This window comes from Aspergillus chevalieri, chromosome 6, assembly GCF_016861735.1.
Source record: "Aspergillus chevalieri M1 DNA, chromosome 6, nearly complete sequence".
NCBI lineage: Eukaryota > Fungi > Ascomycota > Eurotiomycetes > Eurotiales > Aspergillaceae > Aspergillus > Aspergillus chevalieri.
Window position 1 is genome coordinate 1,683,202 of NC_057367.1, and position 12,821 is coordinate 1,696,022.

Consider the following 12,821-nt stretch of genomic DNA (forward strand, 5'->3'; position numbering starts at 1 on the left):
GGAAGAATGAGATTAATGTCTACTACTTCATAACATTGTACAGAGGCCGTTATGTTTCCAAATCATTCTGTGGATCTGTGTGAACAAAGGCTAGTGATATTTACAAGACTCGACGTGTGAAAGAGAGTTATTTGGAATGCGCTTTGCTTTGCTTTTCGCTTGACAAGTTCGTCTCTTCTCTACTCGTACATGGATTAGACAGTGTGCTCAAAATGAAGAGTAATCATAACAAATGTATATCTCTATTATTTCTCCTAATCAGCCACTGCCACTATAGCCATGTGTACGTTCATCCAAGACACATACAAATAAAAGAATAAAAGTACGATCACACAACCCCAGTTTATCCAGAACTATTCCAACCATTGCCTGTACAGTCTAAGAATTTCTCGAAACATATACTTCTCTTAGGGTTTGTACATGTCACATACAACCAACCTATGCTTCCGATCACATTGCATATACAGTAGAATATCTTATCTATCTCTCCATCCTCCAAGTCTCAGCCGCAGCAATAGTTCATTCACCGTTCATTCCCAACCACCCAATCATCCCATCCGTCTCAACACCAGGGAAATCACTACCGTAGCCCCAACGTAATATACTAACTACATACAAGGTAGCAGTTCACAAGATTACATCCCTGTCTAATAACTATAACTAACATACAGTAAGCCGGACCGTAGTAGTAAATAAACACATACCCAAAACGGAATATAAACGAAGGGAGGCAATATATACAAATTCCCACTTCCTAGTTTCCCAGATCTAATGCACGAGTACGAAAGCGTAACAATTTCCCCCAAAAGTACGCTGTGCGTAGTGCCTATGGAGAACGGAGTACTCCGTGAGCGAGCGGGAGCGGATGCTGATACTTGGACATGCATTGCAGCAACGGCTGCGATTTATGCGAGACTGGCAGGGGTGGCAAAGGTACTTATGTATCTAGTTACGGGAGTGTTCTGTACTACGTAGACTGTATGTAAGATAGTCGAGCACTGAACTGCATGTCTTCGTACTAAGTAATAAGCGGAAGTAAAGGATACAAGAAATATAAACAATAACTCATGGTATCCATCAAGGATCTCCATATCCAACCATAATTAACCATATGACAGTAACCCTCAAACAAAAACGAGACGTAAACACTATGTAGGTAAAGAGTTAGGTATCATGAATAAAAGGTACTCTTTTGAAAACTCTCCGGCGCAATATCGCCCATCTTCCCCTTGATCTCCGGCTTCTTCTCCTCCTCGCTAGCTCCCATCTTCACCTGCACGTTGCCGCTGTCGCTGCCGCTGCTGCTGCCCGAGGTGATCGCCTGCGGGGTCGGGCGACGCTGGATCGTCTCCAAGTACGGCCCCGGGAGATACCCAACACGGCCATCCCGTGCCCGACATCGCCACCACTCAGATGCATTGCCCATGGGATCCGATTTGCTCAGCACGGCGACGATGTCGCCCTTCTTCACGGCTAGGTCGATCCCCGCGCCTTCCTGTGACTCCGGGGTGTAGTCGTACAGCAGGCGACAAAAGTCCAGCTTAGAGGGGTCGAGGGGTCCGGTAGTGGGCTCCCCATTCGCACCCACCATGAGTTGGCGGCGCTGCTCCTGCGAGCGTGCAAGGGTCTTGATGAGTTTGCCCATCAAATAGGGAAGGCCAAATACGGCGACTAGGAACATGAAAAACGGCTTCCTGGACATTTTGGGAGGCGCAGGGGTTCCATCAGGAAGCGTAGCCGGAGCCGAGCGGCCATTCATAAAGGCCGCAAATGCAGACGGCGTGAGAGCCGTGGCATCCGCCGGCGGGGGACGACCGGTTACTTTCGCGATCAGTGTCCTAAACCATCGCATTATGGTAAAGATCCCCAGCGCTGAGCCAAGCGTGTTTCGCAAATTACCCAACTGCTCTGCCACAGAGACCATGGCTTCAATTTGTCAGCATCCCACCCATTTCATCTCACCCAAAGAAAGGATACACATACCAAAAAAAGAACTATGCGTGGCCATATAAGTACTCTCGAGCATCTGAGCAAACCCCCCAAATGCACCCACGATGCTCTCAATCATCTGAAACGTCGCCTGCGTGCTCTGCCCAAATGAATTCGTCAAGCTGTTAGGATCATTCGGATCCCCGCCCGGCATACCGCCATACATTCCTCCCATTCCTCCCATCCCCATGCCCCCCATGCCCCCATACATCCCACCATAGCCACCATATCCACCATACATCGATCCCATCGAACCCATGCCGCCGAGACGGGAGTACGGCGACGAATACGGCGACGAGTATGGTGACGAATACGCGCTGTAGGGACTCGCTCCTAATCGAGAAGCACTGTAGGGAGAATAATTCGAGGCGGTGCGGTTGACCACTGCGTTCAGAGCGTCTGGTCGTGATGGTAGGTTGGGCGCTGCTGCGGTTGATGTGGATGTTGGTGTAGTGGTCGCGGTCGGGGATGTTGTTGCGGTGGAGTTGGTCATGGTAGAAGCGGCTGTGCTAGTGGCGGGAGTGGATAGAGCAGTACCTGATGAGCGATAAGTGAGCAAGAGTCACTTTAAAGACGACAAAGAGCAGAGAGGGATAGACGAAGAGAACATACCCCCAGCCGCGCCGGCCCTCTCCCACGGCTTGGGTGGCGAGACGGACGCCATGACTTACGAGGAGAGAAACTAACAGCCTCGCATGTAGTAATCAAGCCGACTGGCGGAGAGAGCAGTGTTCTCTACTCCGTATTCCGTGATGTAGATGCGATCTGGATAGGGACAACTGGATGGTAGTAGGAGCAACGAGAGCGACCGGAGATGGCGATGAGGAGGCGGTGGAGTTCGGTCACGAGAGGCGAACGCTCGGTGCATGTGCCGGAGATGCCGAGGTGCTTAAGCCTTTTGCCGAATTTTGGAAATGCGCCGAAGTAGAGTACAAGTAGATTCAGGGATAACGATCAGTTACTTGTGATAAATTAGTATTCTTTTAATTATGTGTGAGAGCATGCAATGTATTCCGTCTATGCTAGATACGATGTAAAATCTCCAATGCCCAACCATAACGCCAAGCCGAGACCATCTATGATACAAATTCACCAAGCAAAACCAGTAAAAACAGTAAAACAGAAAAGGATCATAGCTCATCTCGTGAAGGAAGCTTGATCTTCCATGTCCGCGGTGGCACTGGAAGACCAAGCCAGTAGTTCCAGACCCGGTTCACCTCAAGCACTCCGATTTCGAACCTGTACCCGTTAGAATGCCGATCAAGTCGTGATAAGGAAGAGAGCTTACACTGTCTGCGGAATGCGAGCCCAAGACCCTAGGACGAACATGTACGTATCCCAAACAACCTCAAACTCGGCCTTGAAGTCATCCAAGAACCCGTCATCGGGCCGACGGGGCCGCCGCTCCCACGGCAATCGCTGTCGCTCGCCTCGGTAGGAGAATTCTTCCTCATCACCTTCATAGTAGAACGTAGAACCACCATCCTTGAACAGACGTCTCGTCTTTTGGTTGCTACCTAAGTGACCACCGGCGGGAATTGCAAATGTCTCGCCTTGTCCCAAGTCCATGGCGCGATGGAAACTGCGCACCGCGGCTAAACTGTGCGAAATGCGACCGAGGGTGTTTATCAACGCGACCAATTCCAGTCGTCGCAAGGGAGGGTTGTCGCCGTTCTTGGTCTCGTCGTAGTCAAAGAGGACCTTCAGTGCGGTGCCATAGCCGTTGACCTGGAGTTTACCCCAGAGGCGGCACTTGTCGCAGCCCACGCAGTCCATGAGACGGCTGACGTTGCGGAAGCGGTTGCGGAAGTCCTCTTTCAGACCTGGGGAGCTGGGATCCTGGAACATCAAGTGCTCATCGAAAATCTGAGGCCGCTTCGCCAGGGTCTGCGTCAACTTGGTGACTTTTCCCTTGGTGTCGATATCTTGCGCCGGGTCGCTCGTACAGTAGGTATAACCTTGGAGATGCTTCTGCAGCTTGGCCACAGCCCGGGAGACCAAGGCGTAGTTGAAGTACAGGTTTGAGATCCGCTCAGGGTGATCATGCAGACGCTCCTTGAAGCATTGCAGATTCGGGTGCCACTGCCCGGTCGTCTGGTTAAGATAGTCCCAGCACAGATGCGTCGAGATAGACGCATGCATTCCGCTAATAAGTCGATGGAACACCCGCTTCTCCAAACACTCATTATCCAACGGATACCCATCCGGGCGCTTCATCTCCATCTGCAGCACGTTCCGGAAATCGTGCATAGCCTGCAATCCACCCAACTCCTGCGCTGGCGACACACTCAGTCCCGGAGTCGGTTTCAAGAAACAATTCTCCCGGTAGATAGCATCCCAAACTTGATGCGCCCCTGGTCCGGCATACCCCGTAAACCTCTCCGGGTTATCAACCAGACTCACATAATCACCCTTCCCACTGGCACCCTCATCCTCAGGAACACAGTAATCGCGCTCGTCGCATTCATCATCATACTCAACCACACAACTCTCCCCAACATTATCACCCAACATCCCCTGCAGCGGCCTATCCCGCGGCCTCTCTGCTTGTTGCTTGCGACCCGGATGTCCGGCCTTAGGACCTTCGAGTTTACTCAGTTCCTCGGCTCGCCACGTCAACGGGATATCTTCTTCGGAGTCAATGGTATTAACGGAACACGCGATATTCCCACACATGCTTTCTGAGTCGGACCAAAAGGCACACTCTTTGTTGAAAAGGTTGAGGCGGTAGTGTGAGAAGAAATCTGTTTCTTGGGTAATGGAGTGGAGGAGCGTGTAGACCTCATCGTTAAGGTGGTCGATGGTCGCGTATGAGACGCAGGCGTCGGAGACCGTGGCTTTGGGATCGATCTGGTTTGTTAGTGTGGTTTCTTGGGAATCCTGGTGTTTGGCACTTACAGCGCAGGTGTTCGAGTTGTGGTGCTCTTGCGCTTCATCGTCGCTGGCGCTGGTTAGTCGTAAAAAGGCGAAAAGGGCCAGGTAGAAGACCCTGGCTGAGCGCATATTGCTCAATTTGGAATGTATAAACGTGCGAAAGTAGACAGTGCTGCACGGAGTAGAATCAGACGCTGTAAACAAAATGCGGCGTTGATCAGCAGTCTGATCTCATGCTTGTCCGCGACTGCGACGCGAAGAAGAGCAGAACGGCAGAACGGCAGAACAGCAGAACACTGAAAGAAGATGCTAGTGACAGGTGTCAAAAAAAAAAAAAAAGAACGTATTAAGCCCTGGCAAGTGTGATTAGAAAGAAAGGAAGAATGTGGATGAGTAAAGAAAGAATTCCGAAGTGGACAATCTGGCCTGAGGTGGTGGCGGAAACTGTCGAGGCCCGGATGATCGCCGGGCTGTGAGGGTCCGTAAGCAGGGACCGTGTTGTGTTGTGCCTGGTTTGAGATCGGTTGCAAAAAGATTACTTTCATTTGATATGTTTACATTGAAACTTGTTACCTTCACAAGCATGCCATGCAATTTGGATCGATCTCTATAGGATGCACTCTAATACAATCTACCAGGACACACAGAATACAAATCCCAGTATTAGAATAATTACGATCAAGCCAATGCCTCCCCCTCCAGATCCCTCCCCTCCTCCATCTCCCTAACCCTCTCGCCCTGACCACCCGCAAAATCCTCCCCAGCAACCCCCCTCGTCTCCGGCTCACCAACAACCCCCTCAAATCCCAACACCCTCCCAATAAAACCTAGCAACAACCCCTCCACCTCCGGCCCCAATCCACTCAACCCATGATCCCCTCTTTCAAACAACTTAATCTCCCTCTCCCCTCCATTCTCACTCTCATCCCCATACATCCGATACAGCGCCTCTGAACACTCACTTCCCAGCACACTATCCCCCAACCCATGCAACAGCAACAGCGGCCTAGGCGCCAAACCCTTTACTCCGGCTGTTCTGGCGGTCTGCGAGGCGATGGTCGCGACGCCGCGGATGCGGTTTGGTTCCTCGGCTGCGGCTGTGAAGCAGGGGCTGCCGCCGAAGGACCAGCCGACAATCACAAAGTTGGCGGATTTGTAGTGCTGGGAGAGGTAGTTCAGGGAGGCGATGATGTCGGCGGTGCAGTGGTCTGTGTCTGCGGCGAGGCGGTAGTCGAGGCGGATGCAGGGGATGGAGAGGAGGAGGGTGAGTTTGTCCGCTAGTGATGGGTAGATTCCTGTGGGTTAAGGTTTAGTATTCGATATGCAGATGTATTATAGTTGGATACGGTGTGGATGTTTACCGGCTGGTCCGCTCACGCCGCCGCCAGCACCACTGACCAATACCACAGCTGACGCATTGGCGTCGTCGACGCTGTACTTGCGTGGCTCGTGTATAATGGCCGGGGCTGCGTGGTCCAACGGATCCTTGACACGGATGTTGATTTTCCTCGCGACGGACGGTTTGATCGCACTCTTGTCGACTTTGGGCGGATGGATTGGGCCAAGGCTGTGGAGGGGATGGCGTTGAACTGTAGCCATGATGGTTAAGCTGATAGGTCAAGCTGTATCAATTCTGTGTAATACTGCAATATAGGTCAAAAATAGAAACGGACGTGCACGAGAGCGTCAGATCTGTCATGATCTTCGTGTTGACGTGGAGTCTTTCCTGCAGTTCCTGGTGGCAGCTTCCCGTTTGAGGTCAGGCTGACGCACATAGAGCCAGACTTCGGAACTTAAAGTGGCAATTGGAAAGTAGAAAATAGTTCGTATTCACCAGCTGAAGCTAAAACTGTATACAGGATAGAAGGAAACTAATTAAAATCCTATCCTCCAACGAAGTAACGTCGGTTCCATGCATCTATACGGTAAACAACAAAAAATACACCAAGTTGACCTAAGAAGAGGACTCCAATGCCCAAACAAAAGATAAGATAGAACAAAAGATAACCTGGTATAGACAACATACTCCGAAGAGGGTATATGACCTCGTAACGTCGTGACCATTTCAAAAAAGTGACTTGAGTCAAGGAGTAAGCTTGACGTGTGCCTGAACGACCCGTCTAGACGGGGATGCGTTTGAATCCACAGCGCTTGAGCACCTTGGCCACGAAAATGTAAGGCTTGGGCGGCGGATCCGTGTAGAACCGGTCGTTTTTGAAGTCCTCGTCTCGGAATTTCTGCAAACAAAGTTAGTTAGTAATATACCAAGCAAGGGGACGGAACTTACAAATCCAGGATCGCGCATGAAATTCCCGAAGTCACTCATCATATTGGCTCCCTCTTCGTAGTCGTACGTGTTCCCACCGTTGTCCGTAATACCCGGTGGGTAGAAAGCGGTGCCATCCAGGGGCCGGTTGTTGCGGACACTGTCGACGATCCGCTCGCGAGGGGTAGCTCTGAGGGCCTCCTCGTTCGATCGGCTGACAGCCTCCAGCGGGCTCATCTGGTTCTTGCGATTCCGCTCTCTGCACACGGCATCGTAAGGGCCCTCATGGTGATACATGAGGTCGCCCACGTTGTCCATCCGGTCGATGACATCCGGATTGACCAGGCCAGAATCGGGGGAGTACCTTTGAGTTTCTGGGTAGCTCCTGGGGCGGGGACGAGGACGACTACTCGCCCAACTTGTCTTTGGGTACACTGGGTGGTGTTCCAGTGTGCCCGAGAAATCGATGGAAGGTACCGAGCGGAGCGAATCGGTACTGGGTCGGCGGCAGAGCGACTCTGGAGAGTTGCAGCGGTAGGGGTTGCTGCTGCCGAAGTTCATGTTGGTGGCTTGTTCTGAGTACCAGTAGTCCTGAGGAGGACAGTCCTCAATATACTGGGCGCCACGGAGGTGGTCAGCATAGGGAAGCTGACGGGAAGACACAGTGGTAGGCATGCTATGTTTATCGTCTGACTGTGCCTTTCCATGCGAAATAGAATATTTGACAGTCCACAAGAGACTGTTTATACTGAGATGGTGGGTAAAGCAGTGCTTATAGTAAATAAAAGCGAGACAGCAGTATGAAGAAATGCAGTGTGACCAGGGAGATGTAGGAGGAAAGTAAAGATGCTGACTGGAAGAAAAGCAGACTGGATAGAAATAGCTGCGCCAGCAGGCAGCGCAGGCAGGCGCAAGACTCACGAGGCCCAGAGTGACGTGATGACTTGCGTAGTCCAACGCTTGATCGATCTATATTTCCTATTCGGGTTTAGTTCCGGGGTAAGCGGATGCCCAAAATGGTTAGCGTCAGGTTTGTCCGGGAGTGCTATACCCGGTTGGGACAGGAATGCATTTAGAGTTTTCTCTCGATGATGACATTGTATGGAAGGCTCGGATGTCTGACTGTCGGAGGCTGTATCTAGTACCAATATACCACTATGTAGAAGTCAGCCGTGGAATGGTCTAGGCTCACTTTTGCTGACTATCACTGACTGTTTGTCGTTGACTGCTTGTTTGTATATTTTCGTCTGACGTCATGGATCATCGCTGAGTATACTCCACCACACACTCGAGTAACGCTACAGACGAGGTTCCTTTTTCTCGGGATTATACCGTAGGGCTGGTTTGACAAGAGATCGAGATCGACATGAAGTATGCGCAAGGGGCAAGCGGGAAGCTGAAGAATTCACTTTCACTTTTCCTTGGGAATCCTTGGCCATGTGTCGGCCCTGTCGATGAACCGTGCATTCCACTCATTTAAGCTTACCCGTAATGTCCGGAGGTCTGGACCTGTCCGTAGTAACCTGTTCGGCTCGAAGAGTCACTAGTAGAGTCATTAGGCAAGAGTTCTCGCTTAGAGCAGTAATCCGATTCAACTTCTATGTGGTGCCTGTCTAGCAATTGTAGACATCTACGGTAGGCTAGGCATATGAATTAAAGATGCGAGAAAAATTGCCAAAAATTGCCTTTCGTGCCTAGAGTCTGAGTCAAAAAGGAAAGTTAACGTATTCCACAAGCGAGCCGGCCACCTTTGTACTGCATACTAAATGGCCCTTTTTCTAACCTCGATATCTCAACAACCAATATATGAAAAACGATAATTCTTGCATAAACATGAATCTATATAATAGGAAATTAATCTTTCTAGTTATATACCTTTTATTATGGCCCAATAGTTCAACAATACCGATCAATAGATAAATATAGATAAATACAACTGTAATCTATGTCACCTGAGGAAATACATACTTAGAAGATATACCAGCTGAATCTATACAAGTATACTACTCAATATTGATTTCTCTAGCAGACCTGGATCCTCTAGAGCTGTTGTTGTTGAGATATTGAGGTTAGAAAAAGGGCCATTTAGTATGCAGTACAAAGGTGGCCGGCTCGCTTGTGGAATACGTTAAGGCTAACTGTACCTGTCGAGCCTACATTTTCAGGCTTTCAATTCAGGCTATCAGGCACACATCTGGCCAGTTGAGTCGCTATTTAGTCGAATTTTGGAGTAGAGGGATATGGTTTGTGTATTGATAGTAGGTGTAGTCCACTTCGAAATCCTACGAGTAGAAAGTCACAGAAAGTTGGCGCGGTAATAGCACTCAGCGGAGTGCGGTAATACCAGAAAAACCATCGTCATCAACAACTCCGCTCCCCATCTCCAACTCTACCATGTCCCTAGTCCAATACTCAGATTCAGAATCCGACTCAGATACCCAAACATCACCTCCTCCACCAGCCAAGCGCATCCGCCCAAACACTCAGTGCCAGCGCCCCAATAATCCGGGCTCATCACTCCCCCCGTTACCAACAACCTTCTACGACCTCTACGCCACAAGCACTCGCGTTAGCGTCCAAGATGATCCAAGCCTCCATGGAGGTCGGAAACGGGTAATCCCGCATGTTGAGGGGAACTGGCCTACGCATTTGTATCTTGAGTGTATGCGTCTTTACTTCCAGATCCCAATTGCTTACGCGTTCTGGATTGCTGACATGTGGACAGGGTTCCCAAGCAAGAGTGAGCTGGGGGTATTGGAGAATCTCATCCAGCAATCTGAGAGTAAACTGGGAGATAAGCGCAGGGTCATACATAGCCTTCTGCGGAGTGACCTGGGCGCACAGCTCCCGCTGCACATAAGCTTATCCAGGCCGGTTGTTCTGCGGACTGAACAGAGACAATCTTTCATTGATACATATACGACTGCTGTTCGGGATTCGAATGTGTCACCGTGAGTATCTCATCCTCTTTTATTTCAAATACACAGTATTCTGACATTATCCAGATTCGACATCACGCCAGGAAACCTGCATTGGGTATCCAACTACGAGAAAACGCGCTGGTTCCTTGTTCTACATGCGCAGAAACCCGCGAATGATGGATTAAATTGCCTACTAAAGCTCTCCAATCGCTTACTTGCTTCTTTTGATCAACCTCCTCTATACGAGAAAGCAATTCAGACTAATTCTGGTGGAGGACGGCGTCAGCAGAACGGAGCGGATGACCATTCACACTGTTTTCATATCTCTATCGCCTGGGCTCTGACAGAACCATCTACAGTTGACAGAGAGCAAGTGGCAAGCATCGACTTGAAGGGCCTGAAGGGCCTCAGGGTTCGTTTTGATTGTGTCAAGGCGAAGATTGGGAATAATATATCGAGCATACCGCTGCCAAGTGGGATTGTCGACCAGAAGGGCATTGGTGGATTATGATTGCACTTTTACACACATAGACTACGATACCATATTCAATAGCATTAGCAGGTCTCATTTTCTCTTTTTCTGAATCATTTCTTCTTTTGGGTGGTGTTAACAGCTGCTGGCATCTGTGATGTAATTTATGTAATATTACAGGTAACGTGACCGACATTCGCGCTATTCTACGCGTTTCCGCATTCCGACTCATCTTCTCGAGTGACAACCCAGCGTCATGTCGCAACTACAAATCCCACCAGTAACTCTAGTACGTCTCAGCACTCCGGCCCCGTTTAAAAAGACATTTGAATAACAACTTCGCATTCAGGAAGACCTCCAAACCTTCCAAGCCAAGCATTTCCTCGGCCACCAAACAGCAGCATGTGACTACCCGACCGCCCCAGCCGAAGACGTTTACTACCATTACGAAGAAGAAAAAGAATACTATGACGACGACGGCGACGATCTCGGATATTACCCAGATGGCATAAAACGTACTCTCACAGACGAGCAGATCAGGATATTTCGGCATAGCGAGATACACGCCATACTGCGGGAGAGACAGCTAAAACAAGAGGTGGCTGAGGAATCTGATGAGCAGACTCAGACGCAGACTGTGAATGCGAAGCGGAAACGTGAGGATGGAGATAATAATGATGGCGGTTCGAAGCGGGTCGGTTCGAAGCAGGCTGAGCCGGCTAGAGCTGGTGTCGGGTCTGAGTCGACGGCACTGCATTATGATGATGAGCAGGAACCTCGTGAGGCTCAGAGGCCTACCACGAGTGCTCCGTTTGCTGGACGGAGGATTATCTCTTATAAGGATTGAGAGGTCGGTTTTGTTTAAGAATATTCATGACTGCTAGTGCCTCGCTCGTGGTAAGTGTGTCTTGTGTTATTGCTGTTTGCAAATGATGAGAATCTTCTTGTCATCCTTAGACTTAACGCCACGCCATCTTAGCTGGATGTGTGAGGTTATGAGGACCGTAATCTTCTCTCTGATGCATTCTTTCTTGCTCATCTTGCCGCAGTTATTGTGATGTTCAGCAGCTAACTCGAATTGTCAGAAGTATAGCCACGACACACTAATTCCGTCCGGAATAAACCACCGCTGCATATATCGCCTGATCCTATCAAGAACTGACGTTATGAAGATAGGCAGTCGATAAGGAGGCCCTGTGTCTGGGGTCTGGGAATACAGGCCCGATCATCGTGGCTCCGATAATAAGCGGCCTGCGCTCTTTTTGCTCACATTATGACCTCACCGTCCTCCACATTCATATGCGGAGTGATAAGATCCTTGCATGACGATGCAATGCCGCAATTTGCCATTCGGGGCTGACTGCAGCACTGGAAAAGGAAAAGGTTGCGGTCTCCATTGTTGCCAAGATCTGTATGAGACAAGCTTCCACGGTGTAGAACGTGATTGGGACGATAGACGATGCGCCACGGTCAACATGCCAACGTTGCATCTCATAAGCTGACTGAATCTTAAATTCGTAATCCGTAGCAGGCCATGCCATCTTGTCGGTAACGTCTCAAAAAAGGGGAGAAAAAGAACCCCCGGCAAAAAAAAGAAGATAATGCATCGTCCGTGAATCGAACACGGGCCTCGTCGATGGCAACGACGAATTCTACCACTAGACCAACGATGCTAGACCACTCGGCTATATTGCCAGATGATTGGCTAATGACTCAAATCTTTAACATGAGTAGTTTATCAATTTCTCGGCAGTATCTCGTGGTTCTGGGCATCATGCTCCAGGGTCCCGTTTCATAAGATGAAAATTGCGGAATTCCGCACCATTGCGAACCACTGCAAGGAATCAGCAGAGTCAGCCGTAACGGACTAATTCCCCCAGACCCAAACAAAAATAACCTCACGGCAACAAGCGGCCCAACTCCACCCCTAGCGGATATTATGTGTAATAGCAACCCATTGTGCTGGACTCCCCGCAAACAGTGGATTTCATTACACGAGAAAAACAGCGGGCCATTGCGCTTTTTATTCTCAAGAATGCGGGGGAATCCGGGGTTAGAGGATCTGGGAAACAGAATTCATCTGCATGGATCCTGCATAGGATCCTGCATGGGATCCTGCATAAGTCTCTTCTTGTCTAGATGCGTATGTGTGAGAGCTTCCTGGGCAGTTTACCCCAACGCTGATCTCGACGAGCCGAAGCCGTTTACTTTTCCTTTTTATATGCCGCGGAAATGCAGAACTTGTGTATGTACATTGGCTTGATATGGCAATCTAGAGCGATTTCCTACTCTTGCCCAT

At 49.7% G+C, this 12,821-nt stretch overlaps 6 protein-coding genes and 1 non-coding gene across 7 annotated transcripts; 2 read left to right on the forward strand and 5 right to left on the reverse strand.

Annotated features, from left to right (window-relative positions):
- Window positions 1-1,171: 1,171 nt before the first annotated feature.
- On the reverse strand, window positions 1,172-2,653 carry pex13 (peroxin PEX13; the record flags this gene model as incomplete). Its single annotated transcript, XM_043281791.1, has 3 exons — window positions 1,172-1,926; window positions 1,984-2,526; window positions 2,602-2,653. The coding sequence occupies 3 exons, from the start codon at window positions 2,651-2,653 to the stop codon at window positions 1,172-1,174; spliced, it is 1,350 nt and encodes a 449-aa protein (XP_043139235.1).
- Window positions 2,654-3,119: 466 nt separating this feature from the next.
- Window positions 3,120-4,992, reverse strand: ERO1 (ER oxidoreductin; the record flags this gene model as incomplete). Its single annotated transcript, XM_043281792.1, has 3 exons — window positions 3,120-3,228; window positions 3,278-4,839; window positions 4,888-4,992. 3 exons carry the CDS (start codon window positions 4,990-4,992, stop codon window positions 3,120-3,122), a joined length of 1,776 nt encoding a protein of 591 aa, XP_043139236.1.
- Window positions 4,993-5,541: 549 nt separating this feature from the next.
- Window positions 5,542-6,462, reverse strand: ACHE_60601A (uncharacterized protein; the record flags this gene model as incomplete). Its single annotated transcript, XM_043281793.1, has 2 exons — window positions 5,542-6,158; window positions 6,225-6,462. 2 exons carry the CDS (start codon window positions 6,460-6,462, stop codon window positions 5,542-5,544), a joined length of 855 nt encoding a protein of 284 aa, XP_043139237.1.
- Window positions 6,463-6,983: 521 nt separating this feature from the next.
- On the reverse strand, window positions 6,984-7,804 carry ACHE_60602A (uncharacterized protein; the record flags this gene model as incomplete). Its single annotated transcript, XM_043281794.1, has 2 exons — window positions 6,984-7,100; window positions 7,151-7,804. The coding sequence occupies 2 exons, from the start codon at window positions 7,802-7,804 to the stop codon at window positions 6,984-6,986; spliced, it is 771 nt and encodes a 256-aa protein (XP_043139238.1).
- Window positions 7,805-9,523: 1,719 nt separating this feature from the next.
- Window positions 9,524-10,561, forward strand: USB1 (HVSL domain-containing protein; the record flags this gene model as incomplete). Its single annotated transcript, XM_043281795.1, has 3 exons — window positions 9,524-9,791; window positions 9,855-10,080; window positions 10,135-10,561. 3 exons carry the CDS (start codon window positions 9,524-9,526, stop codon window positions 10,559-10,561), a joined length of 921 nt encoding a protein of 306 aa, XP_043139239.1.
- Window positions 10,562-10,778: 217 nt separating this feature from the next.
- ACHE_60604S (uncharacterized protein) lies at window positions 10,779-11,369 on the forward strand (the record flags this gene model as incomplete). Its single annotated transcript, XM_043281796.1, has 2 exons — window positions 10,779-10,811; window positions 10,872-11,369. 2 exons carry the CDS (start codon window positions 10,779-10,781, stop codon window positions 11,367-11,369), a joined length of 531 nt encoding a protein of 176 aa, XP_043139240.1.
- Window positions 11,370-12,124: 755 nt separating this feature from the next.
- Window positions 12,125-12,195, reverse strand: ACHE_t60005A. The gene has a single exon. It is a non-coding gene; the product is annotated as a tRNA-Gly (tRNA).
- Between the last annotated feature and the right edge of the window lie 626 nt (window positions 12,196-12,821).